This window comes from Podarcis filfolensis (assembly GCF_964270895.1).
Source record: "Podarcis filfolensis genome assembly, chromosome: 8".
Lineage (NCBI taxonomy): Eukaryota > Metazoa > Chordata > Lepidosauria > Squamata > Lacertidae > Podarcis > Podarcis filfolensis.
Genome location: NC_139611.1, coordinates 12,326,109 through 12,347,920, shown reverse-complemented (window position 1 = coordinate 12,347,920; position 21,812 = coordinate 12,326,109). Strand labels below are relative to the sequence as shown.

Genomic DNA, 21,812 nt, shown 5'->3' with positions numbered 1-21,812 from the left:
TCCACCGGGAGCCAGTGCAGCTGGAAAAGCACTGGGTGAATATGCTCCCATGGCATAAATATGTAAATCAGTTTCTTATATTCACATTACAAAACATTTCAACTTAAACCTACAAACGTTTTCAGATGTTTACAATGCTCTTTCATATATAATACAAATTTGCTCCAGTCCTTTTGAAATAATAATAATAATAATAATAATAATAATAATAATAATTATTATTTATTATTTGTACCCCACCCATCTGGCTGGGTTTCCCCAGCCACTCTGGGCGGTTTCCACAGAAACCAAAAATACTCTAAAATATCATACATTAAAAACTTCCCTGAAAACTTCCCTTTTGAAACAGTTTGTCGCACTGATTCCGGGATCTTCCTCGTCAGCTTTGCCAATTCTACGTACTCCACCATCTTACTCCGCAATTCTTCCAATGTTGGAATTTCCGGCTCTTTCCATTTCTGCGCCAGAAGTATCCTTGCAGCCATTGTGGCATACCTAAACAAATTTACACCTTTTTTTGGAATATCCTCTCCAACTAAACCTAAAAGAAATGCCTCTGGTATTTTGTTAAAATCTGCCAGGGATTCTTCAGATGTTATTCCCGCATTGCAGGGGGTTGGACTAGATGATCCTTCGGGGTGGTGGGTCCCTTCCATTTCTGGTTGGCCACTGTCAGAACAGGATGTTGGACAAGGTAGGCTGCAGGCCTGATCCAGCAGACTCCTGTTACATTCCCTGCTTCTAAAAATATTCTGAGGGAATGACTCCAGGATTCTGAAGAGCTTGGAAAATGTTAACAATTGTGTGTGTTGTTTTTTTTTAAACAACAACAGCAACAACCCAGTAACTGTTTCTACGCTGCACTGGGCGATTGGAGCCTTAACTGCCCATGGAGGGAAATAAACTCTGCCACACACACAAGTTGGCATGTGGTTCTTGAAAACACCAGCTGCACACTCAGTGCTTCCTTCCCTCCCCACACCCAGCCGAATCTTCGGGGTGAGAAAATTCACATCCTTTGTAGCAACGGAGCAGAGCTTTTGCGAGAGAGAGCGAGAGATAGATGCAAGAGTGGCGGAGAGGCATCGGCGGTGCTGACAGCCAGCCGCATTCACGGCAGCTGGGAGAAGAGAGAGTGTGCCTCCTTTTCGTTTTCTTCCGCACGCCAGGAGAAGATCTGCAGGGAGCAAAAGTGGGGAGCCGTGGGGGTGGCAGAGAGCGCTTGGAGGATTGTGGCTTCTGCTGCTCCCCCCTCCGACTTTCCCAGTTCGCCTCTTGATGGCTCGGAGGCTGCCGACTGATTGATGGGGGTCTCCCTCTTCGCGGAGGAACGCTGTGCAGCTCTGGCTCCCGGCAAAGAGTGGGAGGAAGGAGAGAGGAGGAGGAGGAGAGAAGGAAGGAAAGAGCGAAAAGGGCACCGAATCCGTTCGCATCCTCCGAATGGCGAGCTCTTGGTGATGATCACCTAGCGCCGGCGTTCGGCCGAGCCGCAACCCCCCCTTCCGCCACGCTCTCCTGTCTTGTCAATGGAAGGGGAGTTGGGGGGCAGCAACGCCAGCGCGGCCGGTGGGGAATATTCCGCGCCGAGCGGCAGTGCTTGGACGGTTGCCTTTCTCGCCTTCATCGTCCTCTTGACCATGCTGGGCAACTTCTCCCTCATTCTGCTGATCTTCACCCAGCGGGCGCTCCGCAACACCTCCAATTACTTCCTGGTGTCTCTCTTCATGTCCGACCTGATGGTGGGCTCGGTGGTGATGCCGCCGGCACTGCTGAACCAGCACTACGGCCGCTGGGTGCTGGACGGCGCCTTCTGCTCCGTCTGGTTCGCCTTTGACGTGATGTGCACCAGCGCCTCCATCCTCAACCTGTGCGTCATCAGCCTCGACCGCTACCTGCTCATCATCTCCCCGCTCAGGTACAAGCTGAGGATGACCTCCTGCAGGGCTGTGCTGCTCATCTTGGCCACCTGGACCTTAGCCGCCCTGGTCTCCTTCCTGCCCATCGAGATGGGCTGGCACAAGATGGAGTTCGGCCCACGTCCCTTCAACGCCACCTTCCAGGCCGAAGAAGAGGGGCAGTGCCGCGTGGCGGTCAGCCTGCCCTACGCCCTCATCGCCTCGTGTCTGACCTTCTTCCTCCCGTCCGTCGCCATCCTCTTCACCTACTGCCGCATCCTGCTCGCTGCTCGGAAGCAGGCGCTGCAGGTGGCCTCTCTTACCAACAACGTGTCCGTCGCAGCCGACGAACCCACGCAACAGGTAGGTCCACGTTGCTCCATGTTTCTAACTGGTTTCTGACAGGCGTCAGGGCTCTGGGCCTGTTCCGAGGCCCAGCTGTTGTCTGTACAGTCGTACCTCATGTTCCGTCTGTTTCATGTTACGTTCTTTCAGGTTACGTCCCGCGGCGGCCCGGAAGTACCGGAAAGGGTTACTTCCGGGTTTCGCTGCTCGCGCATGCGCAGAAGAGCAAAGTGACGTCAGGCGCAGAAGTGGCGGATCGCAACCCACGCATGCACAGATGCGCCGCTGCTGGTTGCCCTCTTTTCATGTTGCGAACAGGCCTCCGGAACGGATCCTGTTCGCAACCAGAGGTACCACTGTACTTTGGGGTGGGGGTGGGAATAAAACTCAAGAGAAGGTCACACAGCTGTGCTGTCAGAGGACTCCTCTCCCAGAGTCCTAAGAAGAGCTTGCTGGACCAAGCCAAGGGCCCATCAAGTTCAGCATCCCACAAATAGGATTCGAACACTAGAGTATTATCTCCCTCTGTAGTTTCCAGAAACTGGAATCCAGAAGCGTTACTGCCTCTGACTGTGGATAGCCACCCACTGACAGCCATCTCCTCCATGAATTTGTCCAATTCTGTTTTAGAGCAATCCAAGTTGGTGGCCATCACTGCCTCCTGTAGCAGGCAGTTCCATAGGCCAACTCTGTGTCGTGTCAAGAAGTCCTTTCTTTTTATCACTCCTGAATCTCCCAACCTTCGGCTTCATTGGATATCCACAACTGCTAGTGCAAACGAGAGAATCAGGAAAACCTTTCTCTACTCCTTCCATGAGTAGTTTTATAAACTTTTATCATGTCACCTGAAGCCACAGATGCTGGAAGGAAGCGCCTACTACCGATAGGCAAACCTGCCCATTTCAGTCTTTCTCTGTTCCTTGACTTCCCAATCTTAAGTTCGCTTTGTAGCAAAAAATAATAAAGTTCTTGTGAAAGTTCACAGCTTTTCAGGGCAGTCTCTCCCGAAAGACTCATGACTGCACGTACTTTCCCCTAACGGACACATTCCTTGCAGAGCAATCTTCCCTGGCAGAGCACACTTTTCCTAATTATTTTCACAAATGGCTGCCTTTTGCGTGCATGATTTAATGTGATATATGCATTTTTTTATATATATTAAGCATTACTTGGGTGGTGAAACATGTTGCAAAATTTGGAGAAGTGTGAATTTTTATGGATGGCCGAGTTCCATTTTGCAGATTTTAAAGCAAAGTGTGAAATAGATAGATTCTCCTTTAAATGTCAACTGAATTTAATTCCCCCCTGGCCATTTCCCTCTATTGTTGCAAGGCCTCCCCTGGTGTGGACATGGGGGACACTCTCCCACCCCAGTAGTCTTCCCCACTGCCTCAGGCAATGCAATTTCTTAGGCCAGTCAGCCCAGAGCAAGACAGATTCATCCAATCCCGTTATGGTATTATATGCGCTGAGAGTGATCAATCATTCTGCCATGCACACATCAAAATGAGCAGCTCATTGTTTGGGGTTTTTGTCACCTTCCAATCAGCTACTATCACACCATGACAACCAGCATAATTGGTTCGTTCAAGGGGGCTGAGCCTAAGAAGCTGCCCGTTGCCTCCCTGTATGTCACCGCTGCAAACCTGAAGCCCCGGGAGCTGCTGCCAGCCAGTGTAGACAGTACTGAGCTAGATGGACCAAGGGTCTGGCTTAGTGGAAGGCTGTTTCCTATGTTCCTCTGTCCTCCCAACATCTCACTGTAAGTGGTTTAAAAACGTAAAGGGACCCCTGACCATTAGGTCCAGTCGTGGCCGACTGAGGTTGCAGCCCTCATCTCGCTTTATTGGCCGAGGGAGCCGGCGTACAACTTAAAGGTCATGTGGCCAGCATGACTAAGCCGCTTCTGGCGAACCAGAGCAGCGCACGGAAACGCCGTTTACCTTCCCGCCGGAGCGGTACCTATTTATCTACTTGCACTTTGACGTGCTTTCGAACTGCTAGGTGGGCAGGAGCAGGGACCGAGCAACGGGAGCTCACCCCGTCGTGGGGATTCGAACCGCCAACCTTCTGATCGGGAAGCCCTAGGCTCTGTGGTTTAACCCACAGCGCCACCCGCGTCCCTCGTAAGTGGTTTACAATTGTTAATATTAATATTGTTGTCAACTGCCCTGGGACCTGAGGGTGAAAGCAGGGAATAAATCGTAGTGGTCACTCCCCAGTATTTGCCACCTGAGGCAGCCACCCCAAACCACTTAATGATAGGGCCGGCTTGGTGCTTTGTGTGATATCTCCTGCAAGGAAAACATCTTCCCGCTCAGGAATCTGCCAATATATACAGGAACCTGGAACCAGTTTAAGAGCAAGATTAATCTGCACTTTCTCTTTTTGGCGGCGGCAGTGTTTGGAATCAGCCGGGCTTCTTCTTCGGAAGTCCTGTCAGAAGACAGGTGATAACACCGCAAATCTGGTGTGACTTGCTAGTTAACGGCTCAGTTTCCTGCTCGCAGTCGGGTGCTGTGTTTTCCCCAGATAAGGCCAATTCCTTTCATCTGCCTCCTCCTCCATTTCTCTCCCCGCCGCTGCTTTTGGGTGGCTTTTGTGGGGAAGAGACAATCTCATTATAGAGAGAATGAAATGTTCTTCGACTAACTTTGGAATGGTTTTACAACAAAGCTTCTCTCACAAATCAGGCTTTTGTGAGGGGTTTATTTGTCGCTGGTGGTGGTAGAGACACTTCCCCAAGCTTAGAATCCCACATCTGCTGCTAAGGAACTCAGAGGACATCTAGACCAACCCCCAGTTCAATGTAGGATCTGCAGTTCAGGATGCAACTCCTGAAGCATCCATTGGCTGTTGGTGCCCATTGGGGCTGGTGGGGAAGAAGGCAAGGAGCCCCACAGGAGGTGGAACCAGAGCCAATGATTGGCTGAGGAAGAACTATTGAACGGCAGAGCCAACTCATGACAGTTTTTACCCCATCTTCCTCCTCCCTGTTGAGGTCTACAAGGAGCAACACTGAGACCATGGAGGAGCAAGATGACAGGCGTGGCCTTTGAATGAGAACCTCCCCAGCTTGTTATTTCCTTTTAATACTTTAAAATTGTCAACAGACTAGAGGGCCTTGGCAGAAAGGCAGTCTAGGAATGCATGCATGAATCCATCAATCAATTGGTCAATCAATTACTCTACACTTCTTGAAATGGGTGCACAAACCGAAACCCAGCTGAAAACCTTTGAACATCAGACATCTCCAAATTCGGAAATGCCATTCTCCAATCAGAAATGTGTCTGCCAGTGGTAAAGTTGTGCATATTCTTCTGCAAATGACCTACCCTCGTCCCCAAGTGTGATTTCAGGGGGGAATTGTTTGCACACACAGAAAAAGTCTAGATCAGGAGAAATGGACACTAGATGGAATTAAAAATGAAGAACTGAAGCGATGCAGTAATGAGGCAGGCTGAATTTCAGCGCAGAAAATTGAGGAACAGAAAGAAACTGAAATTGATTATGTTCACCAGCCCCTAGCAGCTGAGAGTTGGAAAGGGCAAGCAAAATGAAGCCTTCAATAGTCCCCTCCTCCTCCATGAATCTGCCCAATCCTCTTTGAAATCCATCTAGGTTTGTGGCCATCACTGCCTCCTGTGGGAGAGAGTTCCACAGGCTAACACTGCACTGGGTGAAAAGGGGCTTTTAAAAATCCTTCCTGAATCGTCCGACATTCAGCTTCCACCAGTTTGCAGTGTTACAAGGCAGAAGAACTGTTCTCCATGTCATGTGGAATTTTATAAAGGTCTACCATGCAGGCTCTCACTCACCTTTCCTCTAAACTGAAAAGTCCCAAACACTGCAACCTTTTATAGAATCATAGAACCGTAGAGTTGGAACAGACCCTGAGGATCATCTAGTTCAACCCCCTGCAATGCCGGAATCTCAGCTAAAGCATCCACGACAGATGGCCAGCCAACCTCTACCTAAAAACCACTTTCCGAGGGCGTCCGTTCCACTGTCTTCATAGGGGAGTCGCTTCACCCCCCGATCATTCTGCTTGCCCTTTACGTGACGCACAGTAATTCCTCCTTATATACTTATATAAGCAGATAAGAAACAGGGGAAGTTGCTTTATTCTGAGTCGGGACACTTGGTCCACCTAGCTCAGCACTGCCTCCACTGACTGCCAGGATCTCTCCAGGGTTTCAGACAGGGGTATGTTCCAGTCCTACCTGGAGATTCCAGGGATTCAACTTGGGTTGCTATGCAAGCAAATCGAGGAATGCACATTTCTGTTTTGTTTAATAATAATAATAATAATTTTTTATTTATATCCCGCCCTCCCCAGCCGAAGCCGGGCTCAGGGCGGCTAACAACAATAAAATAATACAACATTCTAAAATCATTTCATTATAAAATTAATTCAAATCAAATTGATGGCAACCATTGGGCTAGAGTTCTGTGAAGATTGCCAAAGGAGGGAGTCAGGCTGTGCCCTGGCCAAAGGCCTGGTGGAACAGCTCTGTCTTGCAGGCCCTGTGGAAAGATGTCAAGTCCTGCAGGGCCCTAGTCTCTTGTGACAGAGCGTTCCACCAGATCGGAGCCACAGCCGAAAAAGCCCTGGCTCTGGTTGAGGCCAGCCTAACCTCTCTGTGGCCTGGGACCTCCAAGATGTTTTTGTTTGAAGATCGTAAGTTCCTCCGTGGGACATACCAGGAGAGGCGGTCCCGTGGGTACGAGGGTCCTAGGCCGTATAGAGCTTTAAAGGTTAAAAACAGCACCTTAAACTTGATCCTGTACTCCACAGCCAGTGCAGCTGGTATAGCACTGGGTGAATGTGATCTCGCAGCGAGGACCCCGTAACGAGTTTGGGGAGAGAAATCTCACCCTTTTCTCACGCTCTCTTTGTCTCTGACTCTTTTGTTCTCTCCTGAAGAAGATAGCTGAAGCCTCCGAAACGAAAACAGTGGAGGAGGAGGAAATCTGTCAGGCTCGTTGTCGGAGAATATTGAGGAGCTGCTGCTCATCATGCAAAGCGGGGCGGGGGGCGGGGGGGGGAGAAGCTACTCTGGTCCCCTCCGCAACCCGGTGCCATGTGTGAGTGGGCAGCAAGCAGCCGCTGCGCAGGGAAGAAAGAGAGCAGGCAAGGGACATGGAGCAGTGACTCCAAAAGCTCGTTTCCTACGCTCCAACTGTCCCTGTTTACCGAGGGCAACGGCTGTGCAACGCACGTGCCTTTTATAAAATGGAGATGATACAAAAGGAAGAGGCAGAAATGAAGCCCAAAGGTTACTAGTCCTCATGATTTCTGAACGGAACCTCCAGGGTCAGAGGCAGCCTACCTCATTGGGGCATTTTTTTTGCCTCTGTGGGGACAGGGTGCCAGATTAGATGGGCTTGTGGCATGATCCTTTATTTTATTTTATTTTATTTTTTATTATTTTATTATTTTATTTTATTAGTAAAAAATATTTTTAATAATAATTGCTGTCCTTCTGCCAGCAGATGAAGATTGTTTTATTCCAACAGGACTGTTCTGTCTTTATCACTTGTATTTTAAAATTTGCTTTTTACGTTGTTTTAGTTCGATTAGAATTCAATTATCTGTGTCGGTTCGATTTGTGTGTAAGCTGCCTTCTGGGGGAAGAGGGGGAATATTAAAATATTAATATTAATTATAGTTACAATACATTGCCTGCCTTTCATCTTAAGTTGGTCAGTTGCGACAAGTACAATCAAACAATTAAAATGCAACCTTAAAAAGATTTTAGAACAACTTTTCATTAGGGCGTGCGACTGTCTGTCATGAGTGCAGGATGCTGGACTGATCCAACAGAACTCTGCTTTTGTTTATACTGCCCTTAAGTAGATTCAGCTGATGGGCAGGAAATAAATTTGAGGGAGAGCGAACAATGCAGCATGCAGAGACACAACGAGCAATTCCAGACGTAATGGCTCACAGGTGAACATGGCAGCAGCTCTTTCAGAAAGCATCACATCTGCGGCAGAGTCTGAACCATTGAACATGTTACTTATTTATTTGTTTGTTGTATTCACACTTGCCCTTCCTCCCTAAGAAGCCCAGGCAGGCAGAATAAGGTGCACAAATCAAAACATTTCAGAACAGATCAAAACCCTCTAAAAACCAATGACGGTTGAAAACATCCACAGGCAAGAGGTTGCCTCTTATGCTATGCTGAAAGAGACTTAGTGTTAGTTGGACAGCACTGAAGTGCACTGAAGTGCACAGTCTGGTGATTTCTTTAACTGTGGCATGCTAAAGCTGCAATGGGACGCGGGTGGCGCCGTGGGTTAAACCACAGAGCCTAGGACTTGCTGATCAGAAGGTCGGCGGTTCGAATCCCTGCGACGGGGTGAGCTCCCGTTGCTCGGTCCCTGCTCCTGCCAACCTAGCAGTTCGAAAGCACGTCATGTGCAAGTAGATAAATAGGTATCGCTCCGGAGGGAAGGTAAATGGCATTTCCGTGTGCTGCTCTGGTTCGCCAGAAGCGGCTTAGTCATGCTGGCCACATGACCCGGAAGCTGTCTGCCGGCTCCCTCAGCCAATAAAGCGAGATGAGCGCCACAACCCCAGAGTCGGCCACGACTGGACCTAATGGTCAGGGGTCCCTTTACCTTTAAAGCTGCAATGCTCTGGTTGAAAAAAACAATGCACATTTGGGAGGGAGCCCTGCATTTGCAAGGGGGCAGGGGAGAATGCCCAGATTAACCCGCACCTCTCTGGAAATTAATCTTCACAAGGATGTAAATAAGTAAAACTTGCTAGCCAGCTCAGCCCAGCCAGCTCCAGACCTCCAGGATCCTGCTCTGCTCATGCTTGCCATGTTGGGAAAATCTAATTAACCCCATTGCCAAGTTCAATAAGCACTCCAACTAGGGGGAAATCGGACATGTCAGCAGGGCATATTTTTTTTGGGGGGGGGAGAGGTGAAGATTGGCAAACCCTGCGATGAATAACATAATCTTTCTCCCGGCATTTGAGGAGGGTGGGGATCAGATGCATCAGTAAGATGAAAAGCAGCCTCCCCGGCGCCACACTTTTCTAATGCCACCCTCTGACAAATGACTAATGTTCTAGGCAAGCGAGATTTAATTTGCCAAGACCATTTAGTCACTAGCGTGCTTGTTAAGGGGAAATGGAGCTGTTCCCAGGCCTCTCTCTCTCTCTCTCTCTCTCACTCCCTCCTTCTCTGTGTGTGCTGCAGTTCAGCAGATGTGCAAGATCCAACTCTGGGAGCATGGATCCAGCATCCCAAGAATGCCGGCTTGCAATAATAAAACACATGTCAAGGTTCTGGTCCTTACAGGTGCAGAACCTAGCTTCTCAGCTTTCTTTTATCTTCCCGATTTTCCTTTAAGTTCCTTGTCCTCATAGCTTTCCTTCCCTCCCCTCAAAAATAAGAGGCAACAGGCTGCAGACAGCTTTCATTCTCCAGCAACCTCATCTATTGACCCTTGTGCCCTACAGGAGAATGACAGGCCTAATTACCTTTAAATGTTTTGGAGGCGGAAACTTCAAAAACTCGCCATGTCAGGGCCAGACAGGTTCTCGGCTTAGAAATGCTTTTAGGAGAAAGAAGCAGGGGGATCTGGAATCTGGTATTCCAATTTATCAGTAGGGGATGAGGAAGGAACGGCTTGAATTATTTCCCTTTTGGACAGTGATCAATGCTAGCCGGATACCTGCAGCTTTTACTGCATTGCCATAATTAGCGCAATTCCGCCCCCCCTTCATTTAAGTAATTGACTCAGCACCTTTGGTAAACAACCTAATTGCTAAGTTCCTCAATAAGTAGCTAATCTCAACTCCAACACCCCATAATTGCCCACCCCATTTATTGCAAACAAACACAAGCTAAAAGGGTCACAATGATGTTTTGCAACTTACAAAGCCGCCATCAAACTTACAAAGCCATCATCAACCCTTCCATTTGGAATAATTGAAAGAACCAGGAGAATTGTGCAGGAAAGGACAGCGAGTGTTGAAAACTACGATCTGAGTTCATAGAATCATAGAATCATAGAGTTGGAAGAGACCACAAGGGCCATCGAGTCCAACCCCCTGCCAAGCAGGAAACACCATCAGAGCACTCCTGACATATGGTTGTCAAGCCTCTGCTTAAAGACCTCCAAAGAAGGAGACTCCACCACACTCCTTGGCAGCAAATTCCACTGTCGAACAGCTCTTACTGTCAGGAAGTTCTTCCTAATGTTTAGGTGGAATCTTCTTTCTTGTAGTTTGGATCCATTGCTCCATGTCCGCTTCTCTGGAGCAGCAGAAAACAACCTTTCTCCCTCCTCTATGTGACATCCTTTTATATATTTGAACATGGCTATCATATCACCCCTTAACCTCCTCTTCTCCAGGCTAAACATGCCCAGCTCCCTTAGCTGGGAGTTGTTTTAATCCATCCCGTTAAATTGCCTCAATGCGACACTCTCTTGCTGGTGGTTAGCTCAAGGGGTCCAAGTCAACCTGATGTTGGATTCCAGCTTCCATCAGCCCCAGCCAGGGATGACCAATGGCCAGGGATGATGAGGACCGCAAACCCACAACACCTGGAGGCTCACAGGTTGCCCACACCTACATGGGAGGTGTGGGAGCAGCAAAAGCAAATGATGGTTTAGTTCACCAATGGGCGACCGTTGCTCTTCCAGATACTGTTATCGCCTCCAGTTCCCATCAGCCTCAGACACCATGGGCAACAGTCATAGATGATGAGAACTGTAGTTCAGCAACATCTGGAGGAGCACCAATAGAGGAAGACAGCCCTAGTGCTGGAATGTGGACAGAAGAGAGTGACCAAGATGATCAAGAGCCTGGAAATAAGCCTGATGAGGAACAGTTGAGGGAGCTGAGTATGTTTGCCTGGAAAAGAGAAGACTGAGAGGTGATTGGAGGGTTGTCATGTGGAGGATGGAGCAATCTTGTTTCCCCCCTGCTCTGGAGGGTGGGACCCGAACCAATGGATTCAAGTTACAAGAAAGGAGATTCTGACTAAACATCATGAAGATCTTTCTGAGGGTCGAAGCTGTACGACCGTGGAACAGACTCCCACAAGAGCTTTTTCCTTGGAGGTTTTTAAGCAGAGGTTGGATGGCTATCTGTCATGGATGCTTTAGTTGGTATCCCTGCAGTGCAGCAGATTGGACTAGAAGACCTAACTCTACAATTCTACGATTCTCTGTTTGTGAATGCTGTTATAGGCCACTGATAGCAATAGGCAACATCTTTGCTGCAGGGATAAAAGAGGGACTTCACTTCTCCTCTGCTTCCCAGGACAGGGAAAGAGAAAAGGGAGATGGGTCCTTCACCTCTGCCTGCCATCATTCACTAGTCTAGTCCTCAAGACCTTGAGGAAACTCTTGGTCGATAGCAATGGAGCCATTTCAGCACCACGGACAGTGGCCACTGCGCCATCAACAGGGAGGGGACTTTGACTGGCAAATCCTTTTCGCCTCAGCCCGTTAAAGGGTTTTGAGATGGTGAATGATCTCCCTTTAACAAAGCTTTCAAAATACCCCTGCATCTTACTCAAACCTCTAAGGCAGAGCCTAGTTTAGATGGTGACAGTCAGTCAGAGACCCCTATAATTTAAGTCACTGGAAGCCTACCACCCATAGTGGAAGGAAATGATACCTTTAAGGTTACAGCAGCAAAAAAATAAACCCCCAACAGTTATAATCCTAAATGGTGCTGCTGCCCTTAGTTCTCAGATTATAAACATGCTCTCACAGAGGAAAACTGAATCCCCACCAATCAAGCTTTCATTGGTTTGTTTAGCAACAAGAGCTCATGGCTCTTCATAAGTAAACCTCTTCCCATATGCAGATTCTGCCCTGGGAAAATTGGAACCCAGCTCTTGGAACTCCTTCCAGAAATGAAAAAAAACTGTTGCACATCATTTGCAACACCCACCTAGTATATGACTGGCTGCTTTGCGCCAGGCAGTGAATCACAATGCAGGTTTGAGGTTCCTGGCCTGCCTTGTGATGCGGACTCAAGCTCAGAGCAGGAGACACTAAGGAACGTACATAACAGGACCAGTATGCTATGTTCTAGAGCTAAGTCCACAGGAAATGCCAACATTCACTTACTGCCAGGAGTTTTTCAGATGCCATGTTATAACTCAAGTAAGCAAGGGTCACTACAGCAAACCTCTGCAAGGCTCTATGCGCTGATGCCAGAACCTCCATTCAAACGGCCACACACTTTGTTGCTGGGCAACAGCCCTTGGTGACATGGAATGCACGGCCACCGTGCCAAGATTCTAGGAGAGACAGTGTGTCATAGTAGACTTGGACCTGGGAAAGCAAGCTGAAAAGCCCCACTCAGCCTGGAGACTCCCTGGGTGACCTTGGGCTAGTCACTCACTTTCAGCCTAACTGGCCTCACCAGATTCTTGTGAGGAGGAGAAATATGGACCTTACCTTGAGAGAAAGACAGTATATACATGCCATAAACAGATCCATAAACCACCAGTTGTGAAAATACCAGCTGCAGAGTATTTCTTCCACAGGATTTTGTACTTGATAGTCCCCTATGCTAGACTGAGAATATCCCTTCCAATTTGCCTGCATTTAGACACAGCCACAAGATTGAAAGTGAAGTAAATTTGGGTTCAAGCAAGACCAGAGGCTTAATGGCTTTACTGAGGCCTCAGCAACAGACTGGGGAAACAGGGGAAAGGGTCTCCTCTGCAACAAATAATTTTGATTTCCTCTTACAAGCAGACTCCCAGTGTGCAATAGCAACAAGATAAAAGAAAGTACTTCTCCACACAAGCATGTAGTTAAACTATGGAACTCACACCTGCAGGAGGCAGCGACAGCCACTAACTTGGTTGCATTAAAAAAGGGGAGAGGACAATTTCTTGGATTCTTGTCAATGACAGTGTGTGTGTGTGTGTGTGTGTGTTCCTTACATTCTGTATTCACTAAGTAAAGTATTAATGTTCTGGACCATGGAGATGAAGAAACACATCCCTAAATTGTGCCTCTAGGCACACTAAAATAAAAACTTTAATTTGCAAAACAAAATAATATGGAGGAAACAAGTCCTTGGGGTGTTTTTGCATGCTGGATCTCCCCCCCCCCCAAATCAGGGTTTATTTAATTTAGGGATGATGCAGTGATAACAATTGACTGCTGGGAGAAAGAGAGAGCCTATGATTTGCCAACTGAAATATTCAAGGCTTGGAAAAAAAGAAAGAAATCTAATTAAGAAGCCTCTGTAATCAATAGCAAAAATCTTGTACTGTACGGCTGAGCTGAAAGGTATGATGGATTAATTAGATTTCATGAGCCTGGATTGCTTTCTATTGAGGGTAGAGAGAACAATGGAATTGTACAGTTGGAAGGGACCCAAAGAGTCATCTACCCCAACAATGCAGGAATCACTGCTCAAGAATTCTTGACAGAGGACTATCAAATAGCATTATTTAGTGGGAAGAGACTCCAATGAAAATCCTCATTCTTACATATTTTTACATGGCTGTTTATCTGTATATATTTTAAAATTTTATATATGGATGTTTTATGATGGCCTATATCTGTAATAAGGGACACGGGTGGCGCTGTGGGTTAAACCACAAAGCCTAGGACTTGCCGATCAGAAGGTCGGTGGTTCGAATCCCCACGACGGAGTGAGCTCCCGTTGCTTGGTCCCCGCTCCTGCCAACCTAGCAGTTCGAAAGCAAGTCAAAATGCAAGTAGATAAATAGATACCGGTCTGGCGGGAAGGTAAACGGCGTTTCTGTGTGCTGTTACGGTTCGCCAGAAGCGGCTTAGTCATGCTGGCCACATGACCCGGAAGCTGTACGCCGGCTCCCTCGGCCAATAAAGCAAGATGAGCGCCGCAACCCCAGAGTCGGTCACGACTGGACCTAATGGTCAGGGGTCCCTTTACCTTTATATCTGTAATGCCCGATAAGGGTTTGGCAAAGTAAGACCATCAAATCACCTCTCAGTCTCCTCTTCTCTTGACTAAACATACCCACTTCCCTCAACCATTCCTCACAAGGCATGGTTTCCAGACCCTTTATCATCTTGGCCACCCTCCTCGACACACATTCCAGCTTGTCAATCCTGTATCCTTAAATTGTGGTACAGTCAAACCTCGGTTGTTGAACCTAATCCCTTCCAGAATCCCGTTCGGCTTCTGAAACATTCGACAACCAAGGTGCGGCTTCCGATTGGTTGCAGGAGCTTCCTGCACTCAAGCGGAAGCTGCGTCGGACGTTCGGCTTCCCAAAAACGTTTGGAAACTGGAGCATTTAGTTCTGGGTTTGGGGCGTTCGGGAGTCGAAACGTTTCAAAATGGAGCCGTTTGGGAACCGAGGTTTGACTGTACCCAGAACTGGTACCACTAGGCAACCTAGGATTGCATTAGCCTTTTTTGATGCTGCATCACACTGTCGACTCAAATATAGCTTTTGAGAAGGGGAGCCGTGCTCTAATCTGATCAGGAACGAGGAGCACATTTGTGCATGCGTGCCTCTCTCTTCTTCATGCACCACCTTGCCTTTTCCCTTCATAGGTCCACAGAGTTCACAGCCAATCGGCTGCCATGAGCGACACCCGGAAATTTGCCAACAAACACAGCAAGAGAGCCCTGAAGGCCAGCCTAACTTTGGGCGTCCTTTTGGGGATGTTTTTCGTGGCCTGGCTCCCCTTTTTCGTCTGTAACGTGGCCCAGGTAAGTCCTGGGGTCCAGGAAATCGGCTCAGCTCTCCAGAACCATGTCTGGTGGTGGAATCGCTTTCAATAGGCTTGTATTCAGCTCTATGATTCAGTGTGGTGTAGTGATTAGTGTGTTGGGCTAGGGCAAACTTCAAAAAAAGAAGTGGGTTTGACTCAGTATGGTCTCGATTTTTATCGTTTCGTCAACAATAGTACAGTTATCTCCCTTCTGTCTCAGCCACAGTGGCCACGATGAAGAAACTCCCTTAGCGCTTTAGATTGACGTACACCCCGTGGGTGGGAGATGTATGCAGAATGCAAAAGGTTTTCCAAAAAGCCTGTTTTGATGCCCTGCAGATGACTGCATGCAAGACTTAACACCATAGCTGTCAACTTACAGATTTGAAAATAAGGGACCAGCAGCCTCGAAAATAAGGGATCAGCAGCCAAAATAAGGGATTTTGCTATTGTAAAGAGTTACATACATTGGTAGGATTGACAGATGCTGCCAATCCGGCATGAGGTGGTTGCGACGCGGCGGCGGCCGCTGAAGCGCCACCCTTCTGCGTCCCTCCCCATCCCCTCCTCTTCCTCCTCCCTCAGGCCGCCTCCTCAGCTGCCACTACTGCTGCCACCTCCGGGCTCGTGGGCAGCGTGGGCGAGAATCTCTCTCCCTCCCCCCCTCTCGGGCAGGGAAGGGCCAATGGAACTCCTCGCGCCAGGACAATGGTGCCAGAGCACGCTCTCTCTCGCAGCGGAGGACCACTGCTTCCCTCCCGAGCCAGGAAATTTAAGGGACATCATCAATAAGGGACAGCAGCGGGACACAGCGCTGGGATAAGGGAGTTTCCCGCCAAATAAGGGACGGTTGACAGCTATGCTTAACACCTGCACAGGCATTTGCTTTTGGGAGACTGCACTTTATGCCTGGCGATGTTTTGCAGGAAAAGGAGAGGAAGTCCTGTAACATTAACCCTGCACGCTCTTCCTTCCCTCCAGGCAGTCTGCAAGTGCGTGTCGGAGGACTTCTTTGACACCCTGACCTGGCTGGGCTACTGCAACAGCACCATGAACCCAATCATCTACCCGCTCTTCATGCGGGACTTCAAGAGGGCCATGGCAAAGTACCTGCCCTGCTGCCGGGGGGCTTGGGACCGCCGCCCCAGCCCCATCTCGCTCTCCATGAGGAACTCAAACAGCGGCCCCCGGCCCGGCACATCCCTCAAGAACGTTCTGGCGCTCCCGGGGGACACGGACTCAGCCGACTCCGTCACCCAAGTCCATGACGACTGCGGTCAGCGCCTGGGGTCCCTCCCAGCCATGGGGGCCGATTCGGTGACGCTTTTCAACCTGGAGCAGGAGCTCCGTATCCACCATCTGAACACCCCCATGGACTGAGGACGGCCTGTCCGGGCTTCCCAGCTGCCCTAGACATTGGCAAAGGACCTTGTGTGGTTCAGCTATGGAACTTGCTCCATAGGAGGCAGGCTTGGCCAATGACTGGGCTGGCTTTAAAAGAGGATTGAACCAATTTGTGAAGGAGGGTAAGGCAGCCGATGGTTATGAGCCACAGTGGCTGTTTTCCGCCTCCACGGTTGGAGGCAATGATGGTTCTGAAAAGCAGTTGCTGGAAGCCACCGGAGGGGAGAGTATGCTCTTATGCTCAGATCCAACTTGCTGGTTTCTCATGGTGGTTGGCTGCCATGAGAAGATGAAGCTGGACTAGATGGGCCTCTGTTTTGATCCAGCAGGGCTGTTGTTCTTCAGAGCTCTAGGAAGAAGTATCTGCTGCAGGCAGCCATGGTGTTGAGCCGCAGTGGCAAATGGTTAGATGCTCTCGACTCTGTGTGAGGCACAACAGCTAAGCAGAAGCACGGCAGAATAATGAGGGAACCGTCGAGAGATGGAGCTTTTTGAGGGAGGAGGATATAAAGGCGGCAGGAACGGGAGATGCTTCTTTTTCAGCCATATTTTCATGCGGACCTACCAGAGATGGGCTTCTCAAACAAACATGCAAACTGAAATGCAGTGCTCTTTCCAAACTTGCGTCTCTCCGGATTTTTGAAGCGTAGTTTCTCTCCAACCAAAGATCGGGCGCACGAGTGTGCAGGCATTAGCGTGAAGCGCATGCAAAAAACCGTGTATGTTTAGCTAAAGCATACAGGAATGGCATTCCGTTAGGGGAGGCGGCTTGCAAGGAAGCATCCATGAGGAAAAACTGCATTCAAAACCTTTTCTATAGGACACATGCAATTTTTATAGGAAAAATATGTACTAATCTTCATGCAGACTTTAAAAAAAAACCACCAACATATGCAGAAATGGAGCAAATCAAAAGTCAGATGGGAAAACTGAGACAAAATGAAATTGACAATCCCTGTTCAAGGATTTATATTTATATCGTTGTGTACGTGAACTGGAAATCTGTCTTGGCAGAACAACATATATGCTCCTCTTCTGACACATAAATTGACCCCAGGGTTCTTGATTTGAAAAACAACAAGACTTTATTATTTATTTATTTATTTTTAAAATCCAGGTGTGAGGGAGGCCAGTCTGTGTCTGCACCCTCTTAAGAAACCAGTGTCAGTTCTTGTATAGGTGATATAGCTTGAGAGTTCCTTGCAGGGAATCTGAAATTGCTTGCTTGCTTGCTTCTCTCTCTCTCCCCCTCCCTCCCCGCCCTGCTTCCCCATGATGTGGTTTGCTAACCTTATCTCCTTCAATCTGCATATCTCTATCAATTTTCAGAAACAGCAGAGTGAGAGGTGTGTGTTCTGTGTTTTAAAAGAAGGAGCGCCTAGATTCTGCTAAGAAAAGACCGCCTTAATTTCTGTAAAAGGGCCTCCAAGGAGCTCTGTTTCTCCCCAAATTGATTTGCTTGGTCTTACTTGTCTTCTGGCACTTTCTATCGATTTGAGGAGTATGCTGTATAAAGGTTTAAGCCGCCTTTGTATGGAGCCACACAGATTCACCTACAGTTTGTGTATGTGGCAAATCTGGCTGCAGCGTGGAAAGACTCGAGAGATTGCTTCTGGCTGCACCGGTGAGCCTGATTTTACCTCCTCCTGCTTCCCAGGAGAGACTGCATCCCAATCTAGATTGCACCTGTGTACAAATTCTCGCCTTCTGCACATGTGAAACTGGCCATATAACCTGGGGGTCCGGCCCACTTAAGAATGCAGGAAGCAGATGCAGTCATTTTCCGTTGCCCGGTAGGCCACCTGTTTCTTGTGATTCACAAAGCAGAACAGGGACCAACCCTCCTTCTATCCTGGGCCGATGGGAACCTGAATCCCTTTCAACAACGCCCAGTAAAGAGGATTTAAAAACAGCGAGAGGCCTGTTTGGATGACGGCTTTCTCGTGAAATAAAACAAGCCCTAATGGCCAGGCTGGATCTTTCGTGTACGGAGGGTGGGGAGAACTGCCTTTGATTGACACTCTAGCTAGGGTGCGAGACCCTGTGATGCATGGGGATATAATCTCAGGTTCATTCCATTACAGCCTTTTCTTCCAAGAGTGTAAAATGATTCAAGACGTTAATTTGTCTTACTCAGAGCCAGTGTTTAAAATTGTTATTTATTATATTGACACCACCTTTCTTACATGCGGTGGCGGAGCATTTCCCAGTAACATAATGCCACCCCCCGTATATCTCAGACCCCCAACCTGACCGAGACCTGCTTAGCTTCCTCTGCAGGCTGGCTAAATTCTGTGCCTTCAAGCCGTGCCCCTCGGGGGGGGGGGGGGCGTGTTGCTCATTCTTCCTGAGCACGGATACCCACAGCTTGAAGGGTCGTGCGAAGCCTGACGGCATACGCAGGGCCAGCCCCTGCAAAAGGCGGGGTGAAGCAGCTGCCCTAGGCAGTGGAAGCCCCAAGGCAGCACCTTGAAATGGCAGGAAAATGGTGCCAATTTCCAGCAAGATGGCATGATCTCAATGGAACCTGACATCGCTGTCTCTGCTGCTTCGTGCCGCCGCCACGCAACCTAGGTAAGGGATGTTTCGGTGGCGGTGGCAGGGGGACACTTTCCATTTTGCCTCAAGCAGGGAAAGGGGGCACATCACATCAGGAGTTTCCTTACAGGACTTGCACAGAACTTACCGTATTTTTCGCTCTATAAGACGCACCAGACCACAAGACGCACCTAGTTTTTGGAGGAGGAAAACAAGAAAAAAAATATTCTGAATCTCAGAAGCCAGAACAGCAAGAGGGATTGCTGTGCAGTGAAAGCAGCAATCCCTCTTGCTGTTCTGGCTTCTGGGATAGCTGCGCAGCCTGCATTCGCTCCATAAGATGCACACACATTTCCCCTTACTTTTTAGGAGGGAAAAAGTGAGTCTTATAGAGCAAAAAATACGGTACTTACGGAAAAACAAATGGATGTGGTTTGTGCGAGCGAATGTCCGGGGTGGGTTGGGGTGAAGAAATCACAACTTTTGTCCCTCTCCCCACCCAACCCCCTGTCCTTTCAACCTGTGCAGTTATAAATAAAAGAGGTATATTTATTTTCTTCTTTCCTATGAGCCTTGTTACGTCTCCAGTGTCCTAGACTGAACCTGGGACTTTCTGCAGGCGCTTTGCCACTGAGCTACGGCTCTTCCTCTAAAAACAGTGCAAGGTTCTAGTCCTCAACGTTGTGAATAAAGGGGATGGTCTATGAACCTAGGGAGCTGCCTTATATCACTGCGTCCATCTAGTTCAGTATTATCAACACTGACCAGCAGTGGCTCTCCGGGGTTTCAGGCAGGAGACATCCCACCACTAACCTGGAGATGTCATGGAATAGAGTTGGAAGGGACCCTAACGTCCTGCAATGCAGGAATCTCAACTGAAGCATCCATGAGATGTGGCCATCCAAACTCTGCTTTAAAATCTCCAATGAGGGAGAGTCCACAACCTCCGAAGGGAGTCCGTTCCACTGTCAAGCAGCTCTTAATGTCAGGCTCCTCAGTCACTGTGCAACGGCCCTCAGGAGAGTTCTGGATTGGCAAAAGGGACAAACTTCCTCATACAAATGCGGAGTTATGGAATGTGAGTTACTGTAAGGCACGGCGATGGGCACTGGAAGGATGAGTAGAAACTGAGAACTGTTTGCCATTGTCAAGTAAAGATGGAAAGCTTCCATCCTCAGGGGGCAGGACAGCTACTCACCCACTCGTCCCAGTTACCAAACACCATGGAAAACAACAACCGTGGACGGATTACTTCCATCACTCTCTGCGGCTGGTGTTCTCAGGGCCGGACGACTGCTGCGGAACAGAGAATCCTAGCAGATCGATCTTTGGCTTGCTCCTGCAAAGGCAAGTCTTTGGTGTTCTTTGGAAACTTCAGCAAAGGGCTAACGGGAAGACTCAGTGCAAACTAACCATCACGCTGCGGCGCCTCATTATGTTATCTGAGAGTCAGAGGGGCACTTGCGGAGCTGGAAAGTTCTTGGGAATGTGAGGAGCTGGTGGGAAAAGGCTCTTCTAGCCCAGCTGCGTCCTCGTCCCTTGCGGCACTAGAGATTTCACCCTGTCCAGAAACCGCCTCTGCTGGTGGCGGGAGGTCATTTGGGCCCGAACTGTGGCTGGAAACTGGCTCCCACACCCAGTGGTCATCACCGTTGACGTCACCTTCATTGGTACCGCTGGGCCCTTCCTCTCCCACGATGCATTGCTCTTCCTGAGCGTCGCATGGTACCGGCTCCCGGTCCTCAAGCTCAGTGGAGAGAGTGGCGAGGCTACCCTCCTCTTCCAGGCGGCACTGCTTCGTTTTGACACCCACGGCTTTCAGGATCGTGTCCATCTGCTTCATGTAGTCCAGATGGCCGCTCACCTGGAAAGAAACGCAGAGTTTAGGGATACGGGAAGACGCCCAGGACTGAGTCTGACCTATTGGTTCCTCTAGCTGAGTGTAGTCCACAACGACCAGCAGAAAGGGCTCTATGGGGTTTCAGGCAGATAATTCTTCCAGCCCTACCTAGACATGCCAGGGGGATTCAGAGAATCCTAGAGCTGGAAGGGTCCCTCAAGGGTCATCTAGCCCAACCCCCTGCAATAATAATAATAATAATAATAATAATAATAATAATAATAACAACAACAACAATGATAACAATAACAATAATAATAATACATTTTATTTATATCCCGCCCTCCCCAGCCGAAGGCGGGCGCAGAGCGGCTAACAACAGTAAAATGATAAAACATTCTAAAATCATTTCATTATAAAATTAATTCAAATCAAATTATGGCAACTATTGGGCTAGAGTTCTATTACAGAAGAAGAGGGTCAGACTGTGCCTTGGCCAAAGGCCTGGTGGAACAGCTCTGTCCTGCAGGCCCTGCGGAAAGATGTCAAGTCCCGCAGGGCCCTAGTCTCTTGTGACAGAGCGTTCCACCAGATCGGAGCCACAGCCGAAAAAGCCCTGGCTCTGGTTGAGGCCAGCCTAACCTCTCTGTGGCCTGGGACCTTCAAGATGTTTTTGTTTGAAGACCGTAAGTTCCTCTGTGGGACATAGCAGGAGAGACAGTCCCGTAGGTACGAGGGTCCTAGGCCGTATAGGGCTTTGAAGGTTAAAACCAGCACCTTAAACCTGATCCTGTACTCCACCGGGAGCCAGTGCAGCTGGTATAGCACTGGGTGAATGTGATCTTGCAGCGAGGACCCCGTAAGGAGTCTCGCCGCAGCATTCTGCACCCGCTGGAGTTTCTGGGTCAGTCTCAAGGGCAGCCCCATGTAGAGCGAGTTACAATAATCCAGTCTGGAGGTGACCGTCGCGTGGATCACAGTGGCTAGGTCAGGGCGAGAGAGGTAAGGTACCTTCCGCGTACCAAGCAGGTGCTGCGTCACTGAGCTACGGCCCTTTCCTTAAAAATGAAGCAAGGTTT

At 48.8% G+C, this 21,812-nt stretch overlaps 2 protein-coding genes across 3 annotated transcripts in view; one reads left to right on the top strand and one right to left on the bottom strand.

The window, feature by feature from the left end:
* The first annotated feature begins 896 nt into the window (after positions 1-896).
* HTR6 (5-hydroxytryptamine receptor 6) lies at positions 897-17,058 on the top strand. The gene is made up of 3 exons (XM_083628826.1): positions 897-2,258; positions 14,791-14,949; positions 15,933-17,058. The coding sequence occupies exons 1-3, from the start codon at positions 1,527-1,529 to the stop codon at positions 16,329-16,331; spliced, it is 1,290 nt and encodes a 429-aa protein (XP_083484952.1). The 5' UTR covers positions 897-1,526; the 3' UTR covers positions 16,332-17,058.
* A 392-nt stretch (positions 17,059-17,450) lies between these two features.
* The window catches only part of TMCO4 (transmembrane and coiled-coil domains 4), a 44,436-nt gene continuing 40,074 nt past the window's right edge, over positions 17,451-21,812 (bottom strand). For both annotated transcript variants that reach the window (XM_083628700.1, XM_083628701.1), the window contains exon 14: positions 17,451-20,757. In XM_083628700.1, the coding sequence (XP_083484826.1) occupies positions 20,332-20,757 (426 nt within the window). In that variant the 3' untranslated portion in view covers positions 17,451-20,331. The remainder of the gene's footprint in view (positions 20,758-21,812) is intronic.

Bases quoted from the DNA above. Each gene is read 5' to 3' on its own strand.
- HTR6 (XM_083628826.1), top strand. From the start codon at position 1,527: ATGGAAGGGGAGTTGGGGGGCAGCAACGCCAGCGCGGCCGGTGGGGAA. The intron at 2,259-14,790 runs GTAGGTCCACGT...TTCCCTTCATAG, and splicing joins CCGACGAACCCACGCAACAG to GTCCACAGAGTTCACAGCCA. The intron at 14,950-15,932 runs GTAAGTCCTGGG...CCTTCCCTCCAG, and splicing joins TCGTCTGTAACGTGGCCCAG to GCAGTCTGCAAGTGCGTGTC.